The sequence below is a fragment of the Leuciscus leuciscus genome (assembly GCF_965113295.1).
Source record: "Leuciscus leuciscus genome assembly, chromosome: 9".
Lineage (NCBI taxonomy): Eukaryota > Metazoa > Chordata > Actinopteri > Cypriniformes > Leuciscidae > Leuciscus > Leuciscus leuciscus.
This window is the reverse complement of record NC_138733.1, coordinates 16,537,307-16,562,390: the sequence shown is the minus strand read 5'-3', so window position 1 is coordinate 16,562,390 and position 25,084 is coordinate 16,537,307. Positions and strand designations below refer to the sequence as shown.

The 25,084-nt window shown below is 38.7% G+C and overlaps 2 protein-coding genes across 3 annotated transcripts in view; both read left to right on the top strand.

Moving 5' to 3' along the window:
* The window catches only part of hip1 (huntingtin interacting protein 1), a 44,618-nt gene extending 28,578 nt beyond the window's left edge, over nt 1-16,040 (top strand). For both annotated transcript variants that reach the window (XM_082181016.1, XM_082181017.1), the window contains exons 13-31: nt 67-139; nt 1,330-1,513; nt 2,122-2,210; nt 3,963-4,079; nt 4,193-4,294; nt 5,631-5,825; nt 6,046-6,193; nt 6,308-6,394; nt 7,399-7,506; nt 8,059-8,195; nt 9,272-9,382; nt 9,487-9,545; nt 9,790-9,883; nt 9,968-10,068; nt 11,416-11,521; nt 11,610-11,733; nt 12,797-12,858; nt 12,934-13,051; nt 13,238-16,040. In XM_082181016.1, coding sequence (XP_082037142.1) covers nt 67-139; nt 1,330-1,513; nt 2,122-2,210; nt 3,963-4,079; nt 4,193-4,294; nt 5,631-5,825; nt 6,046-6,193; nt 6,308-6,394; nt 7,399-7,506; nt 8,059-8,195; nt 9,272-9,382; nt 9,487-9,545; nt 9,790-9,883; nt 9,968-10,068; nt 11,416-11,521; nt 11,610-11,733; nt 12,797-12,858; nt 12,934-13,051; nt 13,238-13,248 — 2,026 coding nt within the window. In that variant the 3' untranslated portion in view covers nt 13,249-16,040. The remainder of the gene's footprint in view (nt 1-66; nt 140-1,329; nt 1,514-2,121; nt 2,211-3,962; nt 4,080-4,192; nt 4,295-5,630; nt 5,826-6,045; nt 6,194-6,307; nt 6,395-7,398; nt 7,507-8,058; nt 8,196-9,271; nt 9,383-9,486; nt 9,546-9,789; nt 9,884-9,967; nt 10,069-11,415; nt 11,522-11,609; nt 11,734-12,796; nt 12,859-12,933; nt 13,052-13,237) is intronic.
* A 2,644-nt stretch (nt 16,041-18,684) lies between these two features.
* LOC309506977 (E3 ubiquitin-protein ligase TRIM39-like) lies at nt 18,685-22,584 on the top strand. Its single transcript, XM_082181029.1, has 8 exons — nt 18,685-19,144; nt 19,230-19,309; nt 19,452-20,005; nt 20,098-20,193; nt 20,532-20,765; nt 20,847-20,988; nt 21,478-21,513; nt 21,618-22,584. The coding sequence occupies exons 1-8, from the start codon at nt 19,122-19,124 to the stop codon at nt 22,151-22,153; spliced, it is 1,701 nt and encodes a 566-aa protein (XP_082037155.1). The 5' UTR covers nt 18,685-19,121; the 3' UTR covers nt 22,154-22,584.
* Nucleotides 22,585-25,084: the final 2,500 nt, after the last annotated feature.

The window sequence follows — 25,084 nt, the reverse complement described above, 5'->3', positions numbered from 1 at the left end:
ATAATTAATAATAATAAGGAGCTCTTTGAGTTTATAAGATCATGATGAATCTATCTCTCACCTCAGAGACCGTTTGATTGAGCAGCTCACAGCAGAGCTACAGGCCCTGAAAGAAGAGCTGGAGTCCTTCAGATTGGAGGTAATGAGCTGGAGATGAGAGCAGAGGATGTAATAATATACATACACCCACACAATACCATTCTAAAGTGTGGGACCAGTCAAAAAAACATTTTCAGCTAGGAAACATTCAATTTACAAAAATCTGCAACAAAAGATTTCTCTTTTAAATGAATGCTGTTCTTCTTGCAGTTTCCACAAAAGAATTAAGCAGCACTACTGTTTTCAACATTGATAATAATAAGAAATGTTTCTTAAGCAACAAATCAGTATATTAAATTGATTTCTGAAGGATGTCGGCTTAAAATTCAGCATTTTAAAATAGAAAATGTTTTAATTAGCCCATGATTTACTCACCCTCAAGTCATCCTAGGTGTACATGACATTCTTCTTTCAGTCGAATTCAATCAGAGTTATATAAAAAAATGTCCTGGCTCTTCCAAGCTTTATAATGGCAGTGAATTGCTGTTTCTGTTTTCAAGTCCATAAAAGTGCATCTATCCATTATAAAAGTGCTCCACACGGCTCCGGGGGTTAATAAATGCCTTCTGAAGTGAACTGATACGTTTGTGTAAGAAAAATATCCATATTTGAAACTTTATAAAGTAAAATAACTAGCTTCTGGCCAAACAAACATACGGATTGCACTTAAGTCTAAGCGCAACTTATGCGAGTAATGCGACGTACTGCTGATGTTTACGCTATGTCATGACGCACTACGCCGCTTCCGACGTCACAAGTTGCGTAAATTGCACTTTAGGTGTAAGTAGACTGCGTATGGCCGTTTGGCCGGAAGCTAGAATTTTACTTTGTAACATGTTAAATATGGATATTTTTCTTACACAAACTCATCGCTTCGCTTCAGAAGGCCTTTATTAACCCCCCGGAGCAGTGTGGAGCACTTTTATAATGGATAGATGCACTTTTATGGACTTCAAAACAGAAACAACAATTCACTTCCATTATAAAGCTTGGAAGAGCCAGGACATTTTTTTATATAACTTCGATTGTATTCGTATAAAAGAACTATCATGTATACCTAGGATGAGTAAATCATGGAGTAATTTTCATTTTTGGGTGAACTATCGTTTTAAATCACAATATTACTGTTTTACTGTATTTGAGCAAATAAATGCAGCCTTGCATAAACTTTTGAAGGAGTGAAAATGAAAGCGATAGAGATATGTCAATGATTCATTTGGTCTTTCTCAGAGTGGCCGCCTTTGTCAAGCACTCCGAGGGCGTGTGAACGAGCTGGAGGCGGAGCTTGCAGAGCAGACTCACCTGAAGCAACAGGCGCTGGGTGAGAGCGAGTTCCTGAGGGTGGAGCTGGACGACCTGCGCAGGGTCAAAGAGGACACAGAGAAAGAGCAGCGCAGCCTGAGCGAAATCGAGAGTAAGAGTTACAGTACTTTTGTCTGTAAAAGTTATATTGAACTTTCTTATTTCAAATATTGTATTTGAAATTAGACGTTCTTATTAAATGACCCTGTTAGTCTTCAAAGGTCTTGGAACGACATCAGTAATTTAGGGCTTCAACACATCTCATTGCTCTGTTCCTCTTTCCTAAATAAAAAAAAACAGCTTTCCTTCCTTTTCGGTTTATTTACACTAACTGGTTCAAAACTGTTGCTTTTTTGGAATGCCAGTTATTCCTTTATAATCACTATAAAGAAGCAGCATGTTTTATGGACTGAACCCTCAGCACCACTGAACACCGTGTTACAGGAAATGAAAGGGCTGTTCAGAGTGCTGAGATGAAGGGTAAGAGATGGATTTTCTTCAGACAGTCTGGAACCTTACCAGAAGGAAACCCAATCCAGAGGAGCCACCAATCAAACGCTAATAAACCATATACTCTACAGTCTAATTCACCAGCAAACATACAAAGGCCTGTGCTGGCGCTCTCAGTTGTGCTAACTGTTCTGTGACACAGAGAGTAAGGTCTGAGGCTTGTGTTTTTGATACTTGATATATTTATTATTGTATTTGTGTTTTTTATAGGAAAAGCACAAGCAAATGAGCAACGCTACACCAAGCTAAAGGAGAAATACACAGAGCTGGTCCAGAGCCATGCTGACCTGCTGAGGAAGGTAAATTGATGTCCTTACATCTCCATTCAATCACACACTGGCTGTATATGGATATATTTAATTTATATAGATACATTAAAGGTGGGGTAAGCGGCATTTCAAAAACGCTGTTGGACAATGTCGATATTTGAAATGAACCCAAACAAACGCACCCCTCTCTTCATTGCTCCGCCTCCAAAACTCACACTCCAATCCTAACCGCCCTGCTCCGAGTCGGCCTCAATCCCGATCCACCTGCATGCAAGGTGAGTGCACTAACATTGACGCTAAACATCGTATTCACAAGCAGTCGCCAAGAGTGGATGTCTGTTTATCATAACAGAAGCACAACCAAATAATACTTCATGAAAAATAAAGCGCAGAGGATGAACGAATGACAAAGAAGCACAACAAAATTAACGTACAGTACACAATAGTAATTACAAACAATAGTTCATTGTTAGTTGCCAACTGCACAGCAGCTCCAGACAAACAATGACACTCAAACCCAGTGTTACTCACGTGTAGATCGGAATCAAAGCAACCTGTTTTCAGGCCTTCCCGCTCAGGCCTCTCCAGCGCTGGAAAGCTTTTCTAATATTAACGCGGATCCTAAAGCTCTTGCCCAGTCATAACCCTTAATTTTCCAGTGATTTCTTCTGAGCTCTTCTCTTTTGTATTGTCTCATCTCTATTTCTGCAATCTTTCTTCAAATCTCCCTCTTGCTCATTCTCTCTCCTCTACCATCATACTCCTCTAATGCTGATTGGCTACACACGTTTGTTGTTTGTTCGTGTGTCGGTCCGATTAACTTCCAAACATCGTTTTTCAAATACCGCTAACCCCACCTTTAAGCATACACCATTTATATTATTTAACACACTCATTTTGTCATCAAGTGCTATATCCAGCAAAGTAGACCTTCAGATTGAAGGGTGATTCTCACAAAACTATATTTTCTGCAAGCCTTTTCAAGGTAAATTTAGGTGTCTTTCCAATAAAGGACACTTCGAGACTCCAAAAGGACACCAATGATATAAGGACTCTATATCATTTATAAATGGATGCACACCATAGCATCTGCTAAAAGTTCTTGGGTTAAAGGGTTAGAATATAAATTTCCACCTAACAGTGTTACAGGTGGTTGATAAACTCCCGACTTCTAAGATCATCTAACTGCGTGACGTAAATTATATGAATGATGCAGTTTCACATTTTTCAGTAATTTATTTGCATTAAATTATTTTCACACTTTAAAAGATTTTGAATGAATTGCATGCATTAATCTAATAATGAGGGGAGAAAGATGTTCAAAATTGTAGCTGATACTTACTTCCACTTAATTCATCACACTGGAAACGGAAGGTCAGGTGCATTGCATTGTGGGACACAGTATCTCACTCAGCGAACTCGTTTTGGCAAATGCAGTCAGTAATCTGTGTTTTCCATGCCGATAGAAACGTTATATTACACACGTAGTGTGCACACTGCATACTGCTTGCTTCAGCTCCAGAGGCCTGTCAGTAAACCTGCAGGTGGTTAGGCTCCTCCAACAGAATTCTTTTCTAGCAGACTCGGATGAAACACAGATGAGAACTTGGCACTGTGTTCCTCTGCCACGCTTAGGCTGTCATCACTCTCACTCTCATACAGCAGCACGCTCTGATTCCACCACAGAGCCATCTGACAGTGGGAGCCACATTCTTGGCAAAGGAACTGGGTCAGCCAAGTGTTTTGACTGTTCTAAACTGTACATGTCGATGTGCTTCTCAGAACGCAGAGGTGACACGTCAGATGACGGTGGCCCGTGCCGCCCAGGACGAGGTGGAGAATGTGAAGAAAGAGATGCAGGACAAATTGAAAGCCGCTCAGGACTCTACCAGTCAGCAGGTTGCACACAAACCACATACACACACTTCATACATACACACACTCCCTCTGCCTGATGTATCCGTAGTATGTTTGTCTTACACTTCCCTATCCTCATGTGTGTGCACGAGTAGGAGAAGGCTCAGTTAGAGCAGCTTCAAGCTCTACAAGCCGAGCTCATGTCCAGCAGAACAGAACTAGAGACCCTGAAGAGTACCGTCACCTCCTCCCTACAGGTGGGACCTCACCCTCCACCCTCCACCCATCATTCTCTTCCTCTTCACCTCTGTCATGAATCTCTCTTCACTCCTTGTCAGAAATTAAAGAAACATAATAAAATGTCAAGCAATTCGTGACAAATCTTCACGCTTTAGCTGCATGATACTGGAAAAAACTGACATGCTGACATTTACTTTTTCTGCAATATATATTGTGAAATTAAGGAATTTTCACTAGATGACTTGAATAGTTCTATTAAAAAAATAAAATAAAAAAATCATTCTAGAATAACTGGGTTGATTTTGTGAATAAAATCATTTAAAAAGCTGAAAATTACTCCTGAAGAGTGCAAAATATAACATTTTGAGAATATTTTTTCTTGAAATTTGGATGTTCACTGATTTGACTTTTTATAGGAACTAACACAAAACACTTTCAGCAACCATAAATTGAACAGTTAAAAAAAAATCCCTCCACTTGAGTTTGCATAGGCAACAATCTTTTGTTTTTGACCAATTCAGTAAAATGTATAATAATAATTGTGATTTTTATTGATTTATTGTGATTATTATAAATATATTAAACAAAAGAAGTAGTATTGTAATATTGTACTGCAAAATAAGAAATCAAGTATTTAATAAAAACAGTTTACAGTAATAATATTTACATCTTCATTTCTTTCCTTTTTTTCTTTTTTTTAAACAAACGTTAAACCATCAAGCTTTTATTTTGGTTTCAGAAACTCAGCCCTTTGCATGCGGGCAGCTCGTGGTTCAGTGTTTTTTGGTTTTTCTCAGTTTGGTTTGATTCACGGTAAATTAACCCAGCTGTTCTGAGAATTAGGCTGCACGCATGTGACATTTGCACTAAGCTATATAGATTTTTTCCGATATATCGTGCAGCCCTACTTCACGCTCTTCCACCCATCCCTGTTCAGCTCTCGGCCCACCACAGGATCCATGTATCACTGTCCCTGCGATTTAGTCCAGCGCAGGTTGACATGGGGATTCTGTGATTGCATGTAGGTTCTAAATTACCTGAGCGGATGTGTACAGACTGCATGTGGGAGTTGATATGTCATCCCCCATCCCCCATCCTACATCCCACTTCCCTCTGTTTCCTGCATCATGACTGTATTAGTTCACTTTAAATACAGTGTTTTATAGAGTGCTGCAGGGGTGACGTATGTTTGTACGCCAAAATGTATTAGTTCTAACTTCTGCTTCACTGGTTCTAACAATAACAACACAGTTTCTTGAGATATTTGTTCTCTCAGTAATAGTCCCATTAGATCTTGTAATTCACGTAATGACAGATGGCTCTCATTGAACTGTATTTTCTCTCTTCCTGTAGTCAAGTGAGCAGCTCAATACTCAGCTGTCGGCTTTAGAGGCTGAGAAGGCGGAGCTTTTGGAGACTGTATCTCAGAAAGAGGCGGAGTTGGCAGGTTTGGGGGTGGAGTTAGAGCGTGTACAAAGCAGTCTGACCAATGAGAGAGAGAGTGGTGTGAAAGCTGCTGAGGCCCTGCAAAACCAACTCAATGAGAAGGTGGGATATTGTAGGTTTACTATTTGTTCAATTATAACTGGGTCTGTGTAATTGTTCAGATTCATTATACCAAAAGACATAGGCTGTAAATCTGCTAAATGTTCATTTTGCTTTTATGAGCTCACTAGCATTTAAACTGTTGGTCTCAAAGCTAACAGAAAAGGACTAATTGATTTAATGGAGTGTTAAATGCCTGTTTTGATTGTCTTTCTATCTGTAGGAGAGTCGTGAGCAGGCTCTGGAGAGCGAGTTGGTGTCCCTGCGCTGGGCGGCTCTGCGGGCAGCTCTAGAGGAGGCGGGAAGGATTGTACAGGACAGCCTGAATCAGCTGGAGGACCCCACACACATCAGCTGCACCAGTTCGGCCGGTCAGTGACCAGCTCAAATTACCCTCATGTCCTGACAACCCACACTGATTATACCGCACAGCTGGAATTGCCGTACAAGAGCTTAATAAATATTAAAGGACCTTGTGTGTGTAGATTACCTGGTGTCCAGGTGCCAGGTGGCTCTGGACTGCGTGGAGAGGCTGCAGTCGGCCAGAGACGGCTTTGTATCAGATAACACAGGTGAATTACATGTACATACACTCTCATTTTCCTTCTCAACTAGCATTCATTAATGTACCGTTCACTCCAACAGTGTTGGCAAAGTTTCTTTGAAACTTAAGCTTGCCAAGATATGTTACACATCATTTAAAGTAGTTAAATTACAGTTAAGTTAGTCTTTACTGAAATAGTAATTAGCTAAAAGGTACATTTGATTACATTCATTTCTTTAGTATTTTTTACCTGAATATACTGTATACCCACCTGAAAAACTTAAAGCCGTGTTTTTTTTATATCTCTCTTTATTTGTGCTGTTGTTTGAAATTTGTATGTCTTTTTACTTAAAAAAAAAAAAATTAAATAAAATTTTGCATTAAAGAAAAGTAGTATATGCTGTCAATTATAGTTCTTTGAAAGAAAATCGGAATATGCAGATCACACTCACAAAAAAAATCGGAATCGGCCAAGAAAATTGCAATTGCCGTAGCTCTAGTAAATTGATGAACAGAATTTATTGATTACCTAATTTCTTTTGATCTAATCTGAACAAACTGAATTACTAAAAACAAACTGTCTGAATCAACTTTGACCTGAATAACTTCCCAGCAGTACTTGAGACAGGAGAGCATTCTGTCTGGCTCGCTTGCTAGTAAGGCTGTGCAATACATTGTGACACAACCGTGATGTAGTGATTTGTGTTGCTACACTGCTACCTATTGCAAAAAAATGTCTCAGGACTGAAAAATCTGCACTATTTTGAAGACAGTTGAGCTAATTTCACACTAACTTTTGTTACTCCCCTTCACTGTTCTCCACTCAGCATGCACAAGCTCAAAAAATAATAACGTAATGACATACCAATAGAAATCCAAAACTGATTTAAGTGCACCGTGAATGCATTCAGACACCATTTCATCCCTTTTTTTTTTTTTTTTTTTACTCAGAATTGGTCTCTTGAGATGAGAGGCACTCATATGATCATGTTGTAACTGTTCCACACTGATTTTCCTGAATGTATGTAATAGATGTGTCTGGACTGGTGCGGGCAGTGACTCAGTTTGCTCACCTGGTGGGCGATGTCATTGTGCAGGGAAGCGCCACCTCCCACATGGTGCCAGTGGAACAAGCAGACGGTAAGCATCACCCAGGCGCTATGAAAATATATTCAAATGAGCTTATATAATCACATTAGCACAACTGATTAATTTCTATGCAAATACTTCCTTAAAGAAACAGTCATTGTGCTTTGATACACTGTATCGACCAATCAGCATCCAGAACCAGAGCTATCTGTTCGATCTAAGCAGCATAAATGTATTTTCTATTATTAAATTGATAAATATTTTACAGTACCGCTGAAACCACATTCCAGATATAAAGAGACGTCCAAGAAAATGACTTTCTGTTTGAGTCAGTCTCCATTCATCATGATGGTCATTAGTGTCACTGCGGTTCTGTTAATAACTCCGTCGCCGGAGGTCTGGTTGTTTCGGGAGAGATGCTTGAAAGGAACATGACATAACTCAAAACTGCTAATGTTGCGGTTCCCACGAGCACAAGCAATCGCGTCACGACTGTACACGGCAGGAAATGCGTTTCTTCCCGAGCGTATGTGGAGTGTCTGCAGGTGACAGATGGCGCGTCTGACTGCTCTCTGGTTTCTGTCTTTGTCTGTCTGTGGGCAGCTTTGGCAGACAACGTGAAGGCGTGTGGCGCGGAGGCCATGGCGCTGCTTTGCCAGCTTCAGGAGCAGAAGTCTATGGGGACGGCAGACTGCAGCCGGCTGACGTCGGCACTGGATACCGTAATGGCCTTGGGTGAAGTGAGTGTGCCACTGAGAGTCAGTCCTGGTTTTAGCATAGTAAATCAGTGGGTTGAAAAATAGCAGCATGTAATTTTTTTGCACTTTTCTTAAGTGATTTAAATTATGCCAAAGCTAGTATGGAACTGCATACTGCATGTCCAGTGTTATTTTAATATTATTTATCGATTATTATAGTATTTATTAATATTTTGAATTAGCTTTTATTTTTATATATATTTATTTTAAATATATTTTTATTTTGATTAATTTCTTCTATTTAGCTTTATTTTTTAGTAATTTTAGTACTTCAATTGCAAGTTTTTTTTTAACTTGAAGTCTTTCATCTGATAATTATTTAATTTCAACTTTATTTAAATTAACGAAAACAATTTTTCATAGTTGTAGTTTCTTAACAGTAGCATCACAGCAGTAGTATGCTACATAGCATCTTAATCAGCAAATGGCCATCCAATTTGAGCTTCTCAAACAAGAAAAAATGTAGGGCGGGACTTGATTTTGTCCATCGGGATTTGGTTGGATCGTTGGATGTTTGTGGTTTGCTGTTGCTGGGATGTCATGTGAGTGACAGGTTGTCCCGCCCTTGCACCAGTAAACCTGTCTTCAGAGAAGAGATGTCACTACAAGAGGAAGTTATTTTGATTACGATAGCACGTGAATTAAAAAAAAATAATGATGTGCATTGATAAATCATTTATGATAAATACTGCAATATTACATAAAATACAATAGCTGTCAGTTTTAAATTCATGGTGACTTTAACTACTTGCAATTGATATTCAGATTTTATTTTTCACTTTAGAAATAGAAGGTCGAGAACTTCCAAATTTGCTTTGGATTTATACAGGACAATAGAGTGGTGCAGGTATAATGTCAAAGCTCCGCCCCCTGGTTCCCCTTGAGATTTTCCTATGGGGTTTTATAATGGGTTTTTTAAATTTATGAGTAAAATAAAGCCTGTGGGAAACATAACAAGACGATATATTGGCGTTTTATTCTACAACGTAAATTAGATGTAAATTAGACATAGATGAGAACACAACCTCTTAGTTAATTCCTCTGTTTTCTCTGAGCAGAAGTTGCGTCCCCGGGGTCTGGAACTGCAGCAAGGGGAGCTGGGAGATCTGGTGGAGCAGGAGATGTCAGCCACATCAGCAGCTGTGGAGTCGGCTGCCGCCAGGATTGAGGTGATCAGTCAATGCTTTTTCTACCATACAGACAGATGCTTAATAAAACATGAAGCGCTCCAGTCTACTTGTCTAATGTTTTTCCCCTTTGCGCTTTGCAACAGGAAATGCTCAATAAGTCCAGGGCAGTTGACACAGGAATCAAAATGGAAGTCAATGAAAGGTCAGACTGACCAAGCCACATGTGTTATGCATGCAATGCATATAATGTTACCAAAAACAGTTAACTGAATTTATTTGGTTGATATTCCTTTGTGGATTTGGTTGTTAAGTGATCAAAGTGTCTTTATGCAGAGTTTATTTCCCTTGGATAGCATTGCATGTTTGCATTCACCCAGACACATTAGCCATGCATGCAAAACAGGCCTTTGAAGTATTTAAATGTTGCTCTCTGTCGCCCCCTGCAGGATCTTGGCGTCCTGCACAGATCTCATGCAGGCCATCAAAGTGCTCGTGCTGTCCTCCAAAGACCTGCAGAGGGACATTGTGGAGAGCGGCAGGGTGAGTGAACTTTTTTTGTTGTTGAAAACTTGCTTTTGTAGAGCGTGAAATTACATTTTATTGATGTTTCTGTTGTGTTCACAGGGGGCCGCATCTATGAAGGAGTTCTACGCCAAGAATTCCCGATGGACGGAAGGTCTCATTTCCGCCTCCAAGGCCGTGGGCTGGGGCGCCACCATGTTGGTGTGAGTAACACAGACAGTGAGAAAATCAAATTTGGGGGAGGGAAGCTGTGGCATAGTGATTAAAAAACTCAGTGGCCCAATGAAATCCGCTTTATTTTTTCCAAAATTATTTTGTATTTTTTCCAAGATTCTGTGTTTTCCATTTTAATGGCTTGATTAAATTTGAATAACCAAAAGCATGTCTAATCAATTGAAATCATGAAACTTTTTAAAATTTGAATAAATTATTACAATTTTAACAATATCTGTTAAAATAAATAAATATCTGTTATCATAGGTCCTATGAATTTCACAAATTCAGCTTTTTACTTTTTATCGAATCATTTTAAGATTTAATACAGATTTATCATCAAAACTGTGGTAATCAAATTAATTCATAAAACTTGTCATCAAATGAAAATACAATTCCTTTACAACTAAACATTGCATTTTTGTCCAATAAAGTGTTGCACGACAGATTTTCTGTATAAATTAAAACAGATGAAAAAAATCTCTTGATTTTTATGGTATTTCTTAAAAAAGGTTCTTGTAAATAGGATTATTATTATAACTTTAAGAAGTAAATAGAAATGGCTCTCAAATCACCATCAGCATCACATGTGCTTGAGTATGTCTAAATTCATTCACTCTGAAGCCCCTTTCACACTGAGATTCCGGAAAATACACGGATAAAGTGACCCGGGTTCGTTTGATTTTGGTTCATTCACACTGCCAGTGATTTTCCGGAATCAGAGAGTGCGTTCACACTCAACCCGTAAAAATCCCGTAAAGACACGTGACATCGATGTAAATTGTTAAACCACGCTTGTGCATTTTTTTTTCTCTGATTCGATCATAAACTTGCACATTACATACCGTTTCATTAGCTGGCGAACGATCCCGCCTTCAGCGTCATCACTACGACACGGCATTATTACGGCTTTTGTTCACACAGCGCGCGTTCTGGGACTGAACACGGCAATGTTACTAGGTCCCGACCCGGCATCGATGCCGGCATCAATCCCGGGTCGTGTTTGTGTTCACACGGAAGGATCATCGCGCTGTGTGAAAGGGCTATGAGATTCACAGAACATGTACACTTCATATTTCTTTTCGTGGTTTAATAATAGCTGACACTAGTCCATATTTTATTTGGAATTTGATTAAGTGTACAGCCCTATTTTGATTTCTTAATCCAAAATTTGCCAAATTTCGTGTCATTCCGCATTATACAGCAAATTCCATTTTAATGACTGGATTCCATGATTCTGTCCGTGTTTTTCAAAGTGTCCGGACCCTAAGTTTTGAATCCTACATGGACTGATATATTAACCATCACCATTGTGCTTTTTCTTCTTCTTCCTGCAGTGATGCAGCTGATCAGGTGGTGCAAGGCAAGGGCAAGTTTGAGGAGCTGATGGTGTGTTCGCATGAGATCGCTGCCAGCACGGCTCAGCTAGTTGCGGCATCTAAGGTACAGCGCCAACAAATCACCAGCAACATTTGCACTTGAATTAACTTTAAAGCAATTTAATGATACATAATCCATTTGATCCCTTCAGGTAAAAGCAGACAAGGGCAGTACAAACCTTTCCCGTCTCCAGCAGGCCTCCAAAGGGGTCACCCAGGCCACGGCAGGGGTCGTGGCATCAACAAAGTCCGGCAAGTCTCAGATCGAGGATACAGGTGAGGTCTTGCTAGGCATATAAAGCACATCCCGCTGTGTTTAAGTGGCTCAACATTTTCAGACACGTTAAGCTGTGATGCTCATGTGGGCAATTCAGGTTTGAATCTTGTTAGCAAAAACATTTTCCATAATGTCTTGTCCTTTCTCCATAATTCATTAAATAAGGCCCAAAAGTTAGTAGTTACAGTAGTAGCAGCCTCATTTTGCTTCTCATTGACCTCCACAGTTACATTGCCCCATTTCACATTTAACTATAGCCATGGAAACTGGTTTATGGTGCCCTCCAGAGATACAGGAATGAGCTGGCCTACACGTAGTCAGGCTTATCTCTATGCAAGCTCTTCTGTGGAGGCAAAGGCATTTAAACAACATTGACCAGTCACATGGAGTCAATGACATTGTGTGTCCTTTCATTCATTAAAAGCTTTTGATCCATTGATCATTATGTCCAGAATGACACATTTTCTGTTTGCACGGACTACATGGGTGACCTAATACATTTACTAAAATGCACAATATTCATCTGTAGTACACTGCAATGCACTCGACTTCCATTTATTTATTTATTGTTTGTTTGCTGGAAACATGATAACTGGATGCTCCTTACTAATATAAACATGGAAAAGAGCGAGATGCAGTAGCTGTGATTTTCTTTTTCTTTTCTTTTTTTTCCTCTTTTTTTTCTTCTTTTGCATTGTTTGTGAAATTACAGTCTGAAAGAAAGATTTCAAATAATTACTGTTATGTACAGAACTTATGGTAAAATTATACAAAATTCTCGCAATCGTGAGGCAAAATTTAGGCCCTGAAAATATCGATACTCTACGTCTGTGTATTGATACAATATCCCCACGCAAAATATAGCGATACTATGCTATATTGATAGCCAGTTGCCTTTAATACACATAACAGCCTGGTGAAATCATGATTTCTTCAAATTGAGAGACATTCATATTCTCATTCTGAAGAGAGTTTTATTGGCGAAAAACACCGGCGAACAAGAACAATCCTCAATAACCTAAAAGCTGTTAGACATGAATTGAAATGCTCTCTTTGTTTCAGACACTATGGACTTTTCCGCGATGACACTCACTCAGATCAAGAGGCAAGAGATGGATGCACAGGTGAGCGAGTGTGAACCTGTTGTCCACGTCTTTGTGGAAGTATGTGAACAAATCTGACCGTTTATTGTGTCTCAGGTGCTGGTGTTGGAGCTGGAGACCCGGCTGCAGAAAGAGAGGGAGCGACTTGGTGAACTGAGGAAGAAGCATTACAAGCTCGCTGGCGTCGCAGAGGGCTGGGGAGGGGAGGACGAGGGTAAGACCCCCAATAACACCACAAACCATCAGCCAAAACTGCTTAAACATCCCAGAATTGCCTGGCGAGTGGGGTAGATGGAGATTTTTAGGGATGAGGATGGAGTATTGAGCTAATTGGTGGTGCAAAGGGTGTGGTTTGTTTGCTTGTGCGTAATTCGCTCTTTTTTTGTGCGTTTGTCTGCAGGAACGGGATGAGACTTGTTGTGTTCTGTGCATCGGCCCTACAGACGGGGCGCTTGACGTCTTTATATACACACTATCTTTCCCTTCTCCCTTTTTATTGTACTTTTTAACTCTTTTGATTTCGTTTATTGTACATTTATGCCAAATAAAAGGTGCTTTTTTCTAACCTGCTCCCTCCCCTGCCCGTGGAGTCAGGAGACGTGAGGAGTGTGATGATAGTGTGCGACGAAGGGGGGAGGGAGAGGAAGGCAGGAAATGGATGGCACCACCTAGTGGACAGAGAGGGAAGTGCAGGCTCGCTGAACTGTCTGAGTATTTCATTTCCTCTTCCTCCTCATACGGAATGGAGAATCTTCCCCCACCCCTGACCATTTAGAACAATCTCGTCTCCCCGTGAAACATCCCATGATGCATTGCACAATTGTGAGTCACCCCATTTTGCAGGAAATGGCACTGTGCTGTGACCCTTCCGGACTCAACTTTTACAAACAGCAGCTGTGTGACTACCACCTCTCAAACGCATTCCTTAATGTCGTGTAGGATCGCCATTGTCTGGGTCCGCCCTTCTCTAGTCCCCTTAGCAGTGGTCTCTGAACTAAAACAAGAGCATTGAACATAGTAGATGATGACCACTGTGGACTAACACCCGAAAACACTAGCAAACTCAACACGCTTTATCTGTATGTAGTTTTTTTTTCCTTTTGATTATGCTCCCGAGGCATTGATTTTATAAGAAGCCCTAAATAGATTTAATCCACAGGCTTTTTACTGTTTCACCATGTTGACTTTTAGGGACAAACCGCTAAATAGCTCATCTAACGTATGATATTTCGACAAAACTGTGTCCTGATGTTTTCACCAATTTCAAGTCCATGACTGACTATGAACTGACTGTTTTTGTGAGACCTCACGTCAGGCTAGAGCTCACCGTTTTGTTTTATTAGCTCTATTTAGGTTTCCTGAGCACAGATAGGTTATGCACCATATTGTATTAGTAAAGGTCCATAAAACGGTCCAGTACGGTTTACGCGCTGTTGATATGACAGTACCTGTTAATTCCTGTTGTCTTCTTCTAGCTCCACATACGCTCACCCCTTCACACCGAGGCGAGGAGAGACATCCGTGCCTTCCAAAAGGGGAAAAAGGGTCAAGGATCACATTCCCTCAAAAATGACCTTTAAAATCGTGATCTAGAGTAGCATTAGGACAGTGTTTTAAAGTTGTAGTTTGGTATTGCGAACTGAGAACATGAAATCAGTAGAGAACCGTGTGGTGTGAGAACAGATGTACCCATCCCTGTGTTCAACTTTGGTGTGTTACATTTCAATGTTCTATCTCAAACGAGTTGCGTTCCCACAGGAAACATTGTATTTGCTTGCAAATTTGTAGCGTTATCTTCCACAAGTATCGTGTTCCCCTGAGAAACTTTGCATTCACTCACTTGAAATGTTATTTCCATGACAAACGTTTTGCAAGCGAATGTAAAGTTTCTCTAGATACACAAAAGATTTGCGAGCGAACGCAAAGTTTCTCCTGGAAAGGAAGGGTTTTATGAGCAAACACAAAGATTTTTGAGGGATTATATTATGAAGATTGTAATTTTTTCCTATCGCCGTGTCCCTTTTCGGGGCTTTGAAAAAGTGTTCATAAGACTCACCCAAAATGGAGATGCATGAAAAATGTGAAGTAAAATGTATTTGGTTCTAGAGGCCTATCCACATCCGTCAAAGCAATGTAGACCACATAGCCTTGTAGACCACCACTGTCTGCCAGCAGCACAGCTCTGACCAGGGCTCGACACAGGGACATGCAGTCTTGTAGTCATCTACAAACCATGGTTACCTCAACTTCTCCACAAACTACCAGTCCGGAACTACAAAAGAGAAAAATGATTGCATTAGGGTCCTCTAGACTCTGTATGAACATGCGGTGAGAGTGTATATGTGTTTGTGTTCTTTAATACTAATATAATGTGTGTGTGTTTGGGTGGATGCTGTGTGACTGAGATATGATATATACTGTATATCCCTTATGTTGTTATGTCTTAATACCCTCATATTGTTTCACTTGTTGCACTGCTTCGGCTGTTATGTTAAGTTGCGACACTGGGTATTTAATTTCCGTTTTTTTGGAGTGTCATCATCACCTCCAGTAATGGTTTATTCCACCATTTAGATTCGGTTGTCTAGTCTTACCAGCTCAGCCAGCCTCTAAACTGCCTCTCACTTTTGTTAATAATAAATAAAAAAACAAGACCGCTCAATAACATTTTGGAGAATATCTTTGTATGATATATACTAAAACTGTGTGTGGGTTTGTTTTACTTTTCAGTTTTTAAATAAATATTTCACTCATTGATATAATTGCTTGCTGTTTTGTCTCAATGCTGCTTGTGTAAGAATTTTTGTGTATTGTGTCATAATTAACTTTACGGTTGGCATTGTTGAGGTTTTTGGATGCCACAGGGACAGATTTCCTTGCAAGGTTGTGTAAGTATTTAGATTAAGCAACTATTGCGTAAAGTTGTGTAAAATGATTTGTTTGAGCAATAATAATGACTGAATCTGTTGACATGTTGAAGATTATTCCACCAGGTGTCACTAAATAGTAGAAGCTCATCTTGTGTTGTCTAGTCTGAATACATTATGACACAGGATTTACTATAGTTTACAGTCTCATATGGGAATAAACAATCAAAGCAGTAGTTAAAAACACAGCATGTAGATTTATATATGATCAGTTATGCTAGATATAGCGACAATTCAGCACTAGTCAAGTAGGACTGTTATCAGTTGGCCAGAAATCCCAAATTTTTTTATTGATGTATCCACATTTTTCCTGACGAGCCTACTGCGTTTTGAATTATGGGAGGCACTTTTTTTCTTTGCAATCCACTGTAACAATATGAAAAGAAAAAAGACAACATATACGCTTGGTCTGCTCTCCCGATTTACTTTGATATATCCCATTTAAACTTTACTTGAATGCACTAAGAATCTCACATTTTTCTACCCAAATCAAAGGTTTGTTTTCACACTGATGCTTTAAAATGCAATTCTCTCCCTTTTCAAAATGGTTCTAAAGCTGGCAAATCTGTCAAAATGATGGAAACCACTTTTAAATATTATCACTCAAAGCTTGTTAATAATTTTTTTTTAATTTTTTTTATTAAGGCAATGTATGTTTCATAATATAGACACATTATTACAGTGATATATATTGCTCTGGAAAGAATCAAGGTTTTGGGGTAATTCATGGATTGATGAAAGTAATTCGTTTTTTTAAAAAGCTTAATATTGCGTTCATAGTCTGCGCCTTACACTGATTGTTTAGTTTAACACAAGTTATTCCCATAAAGTGTCATGGGCTGTAGGAAAAAGGTGGATAAACTGTACTATAAATGGTTTTTGACATTCTGCATGGGAATCTAATCATAGACTGTCGTTTTTGACATCCAAAATTTTTATGTAGGCTAATTGAGATCTCATTCTGATAACAGCAGAAGTCACTGTTCTTGCAGTAGGAAATTGCTGACTGGCTCCATCTACAGTGGATAAAAAATGCTTCAGTCCAGCAGAACGTCACTGAAGGACATCAACAATCCAGCCTCACCTGCAGTCTTTACTAACGAGCTGTTGAATTGAATGAGATAGGATCATGATTAGAACCATTGCTCTAAGCAAGTCTCTATTAGGGGAGACCGGGGACAGTTGCAACACTTTTTGCATTTCTCTCAATTACTCAGAGACTATTTGGACTAGACCAACCAAATTTGTATATATTAAACTTGCATCTGTCTGCTAATTACCCATACCATTTAAAGATGATTATATATGACATGTCGTTCACAGTATTTATTTGAATGGAAGAAGTCAGATGTTGCAACTGACCCCGACCCAGGGGACAGTTGCAACACAACCCAGGGACGGTTGCAACATGTTAAAAACACCTTAAATTTCATTAATTAACTTTAGCTTTTTGTCTCATTGAGCAAAGAATTCTGAAAATATTAACTGTTTTAGGCCTACTATAATATTATAGTATTATTTATTTCAATAATATTATTGTAGCCTATTATTAATTTATTTAGTCATATTTATCAAATAACAGTTATTGAGTTTTGTTTGTTCATGTGTAGAACATAGGCCTACATAGATTCAGTGTGCAGGAGTTACAGATGCTACTCAATCTCTCCATATTTCAGTGTCAGACAGGAAGAATTTAACAATTTGCAATGCAACAAACTTTTATTAAACATGCAATTTATAACATGTTGCAACCGTCCCCAACCATGACAGAACATCATACTCCTGCTAGACACACTGACTTTGACACATGCTAACCATGTCACTTAGAAGTCAACAAAACAATAATTCAAAGGAAGTAAGTTTTGATTAATTCATACAAAATTTCAGGACAGTATGACAAAAATATATCTCATGAAAAAATTTACTTTCATACCTCCAAAACAAGTTTTGTTCAATAAATACATCAGCAGATGTTGAATATGTCTACTGTCTTCTTAGTGGGGGGAGGGTCTAACTGTGCATGTGCAGTATGAGTGTCATAACTCTAGCTTGTTTCTGATTGGAGAAAAATGACATGTTGCAACCATCCCCTGTTGCAACTGTCCCCGGTCTCCCCTACTATATCGCATATAGCCATACTGCAGGGGTCTCCAACCCTGCTCCTACAGACTCCAGCTCCAACCATACTCCAAAACATCTGCCTTTCCAAGGAGCTCTGAACTCCTTGATAAGCTGGTTCTGGTGTGTTTCATTGGAGTTGGAGCTAAATTATTTCAGGACTGTAGCTCTTCAGGAGCAGGCTTGGAGAACCCTGGCATACTGTATTAACATTCAAGGTCCACAGTGCATCATCATCTTGCTCAGAGCAACAGTGAATTAGGGGTGGGCAACTTTGGTCTTAGCTGTTTTTTCTCTGAAGATACATTTTAGGCTGTTTGCTTGTCTATTATTGGCCAGAGTCCATTTCAGTTTGGGGAACTTTTACTTGCAAGACAGGTTGCATAGGAATTAAGTGTTATTATATTGTTGAATTAACATTTCATTTAACCAATATACAGTAGGCTATATGGCTCAACGATAAGTGAGTCACATGTTGATTCAGTAGCCAGCTTTCGGTTCAGTCAAGCTGATTCAAAACATTAAAACTCCTGAATTTATGAGACTTTTATACGATTCATTAGCTAAATCAACAGTCATTTCATAAATGGCACTCACACAGGTTGCTGTAGCTAGTTCTAGTGCTTCTAAAAAGCGCGGGAAAAAAAGGTACATATAAATCATGCTAACCAAATAACGTTTTTATTGAATTTGAGGACTTACATATGTTTTTCATATGGAGTTGTTTTCTAAAGTAGCCTGCAATCTGACATGACCTGTAACTAAATTATGTCGAGAAAAGATGGGAGGGACTATGACGTCATTGAAGGTGAGCGAGAGCTTTAGTGAAAGGGAAACTAAACTGATCAACGACAGTCTGAAACCGGAATAAATGCTTTCTTAAACAACAGAAAATTTATTCAGATATTAAGCTAAGACCACAGCTGATACTCACTATTACGTACGTGATATTGGAATATAGAATTTTACTAAATGGGTTTTTAATGTTAGTGGCTGCTTCAGTAGGCTTAACTGGAATATATTGGGCAAAACCAGGATTTATGCATTAGTCAAGTACACAACCAGTTTGCTTCACTGAAATTAATTCAGAATTGTAATAATTGCTGATTGAGAGTGGGCGTATCATTTTATTCTTTTTAAAGAAAAGTTTAGTGTGTTGTTGTCGAGACTTAAGAACCAGGAAGTAGGCCTACGTGAACTTCAGACGAAGAAACACAGAAGTGAAATCTGACGTTGAAAATGTTTAGAAAATTAGCAAAAAGGTAAGTTAAACTTTATATTACAACTGTTGTGTAGGATAACTTTGTGCTGATTTTGTGTAATGTGTGGTGATTTTGTCCTATATAGGCTTGAAGAGGATAGAGCAATGGCAGAATCATCAATAAAACAAAGCGTGGCCAGAAGGAGTATGGATGAACCTCTAACAAGTCAGTAACTAAATGAAAAAAACACATAATAGCCTACTAATTGCTAACCTAATTGTTGATGAGTTTTTGCCATAATCATTTTTATGTGTAAATCAGTTCTAAATGAAGGTGATTAATAGTGCTGTTTCATCTTCGTCTCCAGCTCCGTCATCCTCCAGTGGTCCTCTAGCCGAGGAGCTTCAGTGCTCGATCTGTCTGGATGCGTTCACTGATCCAGTCAGCACTCCATGTGGACACAACTTCTGTAAGAGCTGCCTGAACCAGTGCTGGGACATCAGTCAGACATACAAATGTCCATTATGTAAAGAACCTTTCAGAAGAAGACCCGACCTTAAGATCAACACGGCACTCAGAGAGGTTGTGCTGCTCATTAAGGAAAAGTCTGGCCAGAGTAAATCTGAGGTTCTCTGTGACATCTGTGATGATATAAAGATGAAAGCTCTGAAGATGTGCCTGGTGTGTCAGAGCTCTTACTGTCAAACTCACCTGGAGCCTCATCAGAGAGTCCCAAAGCTAAAGCAACACAAACTGATCGATCCTGTGGAGAATCTTGAGGACCATATCTGTCAGAAACATGAGAAACCTCTGGAGCTGTTCTGTAGAGATGACCAGACATGTGTGTGTTTCCTCTGTGCTGTGACAAACCATAAGACTCACAACACTGTTTCTATAGAGGAGGAGAGCGAAGAGAGGAAGGTAACAACAGCAACACATGTTTTTTACAAGACATTTGTATTGGATGGGTTTGAATCTGTTGAGTCTCTGTGTTTGTTCTGTTCTGTCTGTAGTCTCAGCTGATGAAGATGCAGACTGACATGCAGCAGATGATCCAGGACAGAATGAAGAGGATTCAAGACCTCAAAAGCTCAGCAAAACTCAGAAAAGTGAGTCTTACCACAACGTTTTAGTTAAATATTTGAACTCAAGATGTGTTTTGTAAAATTCCTTAGTAGAAATAAAAATGGAAACAAATGTGACAGGACTGTTGAGCTATGCAAAGAATGTGGATAGCCATAGAAATATCTGACTTTTGTTTGCAGATCTGAGCACATTTGAGACACTGTTGAGATCTTTTCTATCAAAGAGATTGCATTTGTGTGTTTTTTAAACTTAAAATAAAATTGATGAAGTTAAATATTATATGTATTATGATGTTATAATTTGCTTTGTAAAAAAGGTGCTGACGTAGCAATAAAAGATCATGTATTCCTTGATTTATCAGGAAACATCAGAGAAAGAGAAAGCAGAGAGTATTGAGCTCTTCACTGATCTGATCCGCTCCATTGAGAGATGTCAGTCTGAGCTGCTGGAGATGATGGAGCAGAAGCAGAGAGCAGCAGAGAAGCAGACTGAAGAGTTTATTAAAGAGCTGGAGCAGGAGATCACTGAGCTAAAGAGGAGAGACACTGAGCTGGAGCATCTCTCACACACTGAGGATCACCTGCACCTCCTACAGGTCAGTGTAGATCCTTCTCTCTGCTCACGTCACAGCACAACACTCCCCATGCTGAGAGATTTCTGCTCTCTCCTGCTGTAGATTTACCCGTCGATGAGCAGACCTGCACACACCAGCAGCTGGACTGAGATCAGTATCAGTGACACTCATGAGAGTGTGGAGAATCTGAGGAAAGCTTTGATTCAGCTGCAGGAGACTCTAGATGAGAAACTCAGCAAAACTGGTAAGAGAATTCAGGCTTATTTTGACAGTAATTGTCTTCTTTGATGTGGGAAAAGAGCACATGCACATCATTAAGAAATCAAACATACATACAATATAAACTTGCATATCCATTATCAGTTCAGTCACATTAAGGGCTTTACTCCGAACAAGACAACTTTCCCTTGTGTCTAAATTGTATTCTTATTTCTTCACATTTATGTTTTATCCAATTTTACATAAGGGGCTTTTCTCAAAAATGATTTTCTTTTAATTTATAACATTTTGCTAAGTGATTTGCTACTTTGGATAATTTCTGTCAAGGCACCTGACACACTGTTTCTCCTCTTAGAGAATCTACAGAAATACACTACGATATCACCACAAACATGCAAATTCATTAATGTCAGTTACTGGCAGTAATAAGGAAAACCAGTAGAGACACGAGCACATAAGCTGAACATACAATTGTATTGTATTAAAGTTCTCTCATAACCTTTATCGTCATTAGTCTCCCCAGAGCTGAAGAGGATACAACGATATGCAGGTACAATCTTTTGTTTTAAAACCTATTTTTAATTAAATTTAAAACTTTTATTTTAAATTTGTCATATTGAGAAGTTGTGATTCAGATCTTTATCTCTCTCTCAGTGGATTTGACTCTGGATCCTGATACAGCTAATCCATTTCTCATCCTGTCTGATGATGGAAAACAAGTGACATGTGGAGATGTTGAGCTTGAATTCATAGACAATACAAAGAGGTTTGATTATTGTTACAATGTCCTGGCAAAAGAGGGATTCGGCTCAGGGAGATTTTATTTTGAGGTGCAGGTCAAGGGAAAGACTGAATGGGATTTAGGAGTGGCCAGAGAATCCATTAACAGGAAGGGAATGATTACATTGAGTCATGAGAATGGATACTGGACTGTAGTTCTGAGGACTGAGGATCACTATCAGGCTAATGAATCTCATCCTGTCTCTCTGTCTCTGAGAGTGAAGCCTCAGGTAGTGGGTGTGTTTGTGGATTATGAGGAGGGCCTGGTCTCCTTTTATGACGTGGAGTCCAGATCTCATATTTATTCTTTCACTGGTCAGTCTTTCACTGAGAAACTCTACCCATTCTTTTGCCCTGGTGATAATGAAGGTGAAAATGCAGCACCACTGATCATCTCACATGTCAGATAAAATGCATTTACACCCAATGCACCAATAAGAATATGAAAATAAAATTTTAGTGCTATGAATATTTGTTGTCAAACAATGTTTTCCAGCTTTGAAAATCTGCTATAATTTTTTTTCTGCTGTTAAATATTCATTGCTTTTCTGAAGGGCCAGAAAAGTTTGAACAAGCCATTTTCTTTCTGTTGCTTTAGCTGTGAAAGTAAAATTTCATGTAAAATGTTGTCTCTAAACAAACATCTGTGTTAATTTCTATAATTCAAGGTGAAGGGACCATCCAATACATACAGGATTAAATTAATTTAGATTAAACAATAAATATAAACAATAGCATATTTAATTTCTGAATAAAGATGAAGCAGTGAGGGATAGATGCACAGGAACAAACATTATTATTATTTAATAATGAATCGTAAAGTAATGATGTTAATAATTATGTGAAATATGCAATAAAAGTTGTAACAAAACATCTTCATGAATATAGCTGTACATTTTGATGTGCTTCATATCCATGAGAAAAGATGGGAGGAGCTATGGCATTATTACATTTGAAATCTTTCAGTGGACATAAAACTCAATTGAACAGTTTGGCAAAATATAAAACCATTGTTTTCATTAAAAAACAGAACATTTATTCAGGCAGTCTAAGATGTATGTATGTACCGCTGAAAACTCAAACACAGGTAAGTGATGGATATAAGACATTTTACTGAACTGGTTATTGGTCTGTTTTGGTATATCAGACTGGAGTAAATCTGGGTAAAACGCAGGTTTCAATATGAGACCGTGCTTTGTATTATCGAGTTTGCTTTAATGAAACTGTAGTAAGACCATCATCCTCTATTGATGAACTAGGCACAGCCTTCCAGAGAATATGTTTGAGTGCCAAGACCTGCTCCTACACTCTAAGTAGAAAAGGTTGTAAAATGAACTGACAACATGTGCCAAATAATCAGTGGATCATTATAGGTTTGGATCATATACAACTTTGAACCTTTTTTATAGTTAGAAGTTCATATTTGCACTTTAAAGTTCTCTTTTGAACCCCAAAGGTTCAATCTCAAGAGTGTACGAATCTACGATCCACTGATGCCATTTCCAAACTGGTACAGTTAGACCACACACCTCAAACTACTGCATGCAAAGGTCATTTTTAAAATAATTTTTAAACTTTTTACTTTTTGTTGTTAAACTCTTTTTGTGTTTTTTGAAAGGAATGAATGCAGACTATACTGCGATTCTGCGAAGATAGCAACACTTCTAGGCCTTCTAACACTTCTAAGATGCTTCTAGGCCATGTCTGTGCTTCTTATGCCATCTACTGGACATTATTGGTAGTGCATTATTTGTGTTGTGATAAATTCATAACGGTAATATTTCTTAACTGGAAAGTGTTCAACTTCTTTCTTCTTTCTAAGTATGTAAGTCTTTCTTCTCCAAAAGACTATTCCTCTATTGTTGAAATTAACCAGAGGTGATTTAGTCGGTCTGTCTGTCTCTATTTGTGCATTTGGCTATATTATACTTGTATTGTAACCCACAGTCAATTATATATAATATAGTACACAGATAGTCTGATATAAATATTGCATAATATATATTACATCAGTATATAATGTATAATGTACATTACACCCTCAGCTTGTGCATCAAACTTCAAACTAATTATATAGTGTTTAATAACAAACTTTTAAAGGGGTCATGATTTGAGAAATAAAAATGTCCTTGATCGTTTGACATGTAAGATGTCATTATACTGTAAAACATCTTGTAAGTTTAAAAACTCAAAACGTCCTCGTTAGTCCAAAAACTGCTTGAATCCAAGCTCAGGAAATGATGTAATAGTGCGACAATCAGATCAACTCCTACTTCTACATCATCGCATCTTTGGCTCTACCCCAAGCGGCAACATTCTAATCTGAAAAATGAAGCCTACCCGGAAGTGCGAAAAACTGCAATACATCGAAAATCCGCTAGGGGAAGGTCCCAAAAGGGAGCAAATGTCCATACACCCCCATGTTAAAATGTCCGTTTTCACAGCATAAATTCATGTTTTTACAGGTTGGTCTCATGGACTTTTATTGTATTTTTCGATAGGTTCCGAGTGCCTGACAACTGTGAGGGGGGTGAATTTTTTTCTAACTCGTTAGTTTAGATCGTATTTAGATATAAAATGTATGACAAATAAGGGCGCGATTGACAGCTTGATTGACAGCTGACAACGAGCATAGGCTGCGCCGAGTGGAATTCCTGAAATTTGACGTCTCGGCCATGATCTGACACAACACATCATACCTGTAAGTTATCCTTTCTGAATATTTGTATTGAAATATGGCGCCGCCCATACCCCCCATAAACGGCCTCAAAACCGTTCTTCAGAAGTCTATGGGTGACGTCACAGACGCTTTGTCCATATTTTTTACAGTCTATGCTCTACCCACTGGCGCGTTGGTGAGATGAGAAGAGAGATAGGCCTACAGGATCACGGGACTGGAAAGTGGTTATTTATTTTCAATTATGCAAATGTCTCAGTAGAGCATGTTTGTTTGTTCGGTACATTTCACTGTGGTTTATTTGGTAAATCATTTGTAATTTCGGCGCAGGTTTTGAAAACAGTCTTTTACTGTAAGATATGGACCTGACAGTAATGCTACAAACATGTAAGTAACTTTGTTCAATCGAATGCCTAATCTGTGATCAGTGACTTCTGATATGATTCATGTACAGTCAGATGGTCTTTGTCTCAAAATCGTTTATTTCTCTTTATGCTTCGAATAAATCAAGCCTGTGACTAAACGATCAACTTCACATTGTTTTTCTTAGTAAAATGAAAATAATCAGTTAAATTGTGATTAAATGATACAGAATGTGATTTAGCTGTCAATCACACAGTGTGAGTTTATCAATGACTGAGTTCTGGACTCTGTCTACACTCTT

What these genes read in the sequence shown, in the direction of transcription:
- LOC309506977 (XM_082181029.1), top strand. Translation starts at nt 19,122, where the DNA reads ATGTTTAGAAAATTAGCAAAAAG. An exon ending in TATGGATGAACCTCTAACAA is followed by an intron (nt 19,310 to 19,451) that starts GTCAGTAACTAA and finishes CTTCGTCTCCAG; the next exon opens with CTCCGTCATCCTCCAGTGGT. An exon ending in GAGGATACAACGATATGCAG is followed by an intron (nt 21,514 to 21,617) that starts GTACAATCTTTT and finishes TCTCTCTCTCAG; the next exon opens with TGGATTTGACTCTGGATCCT.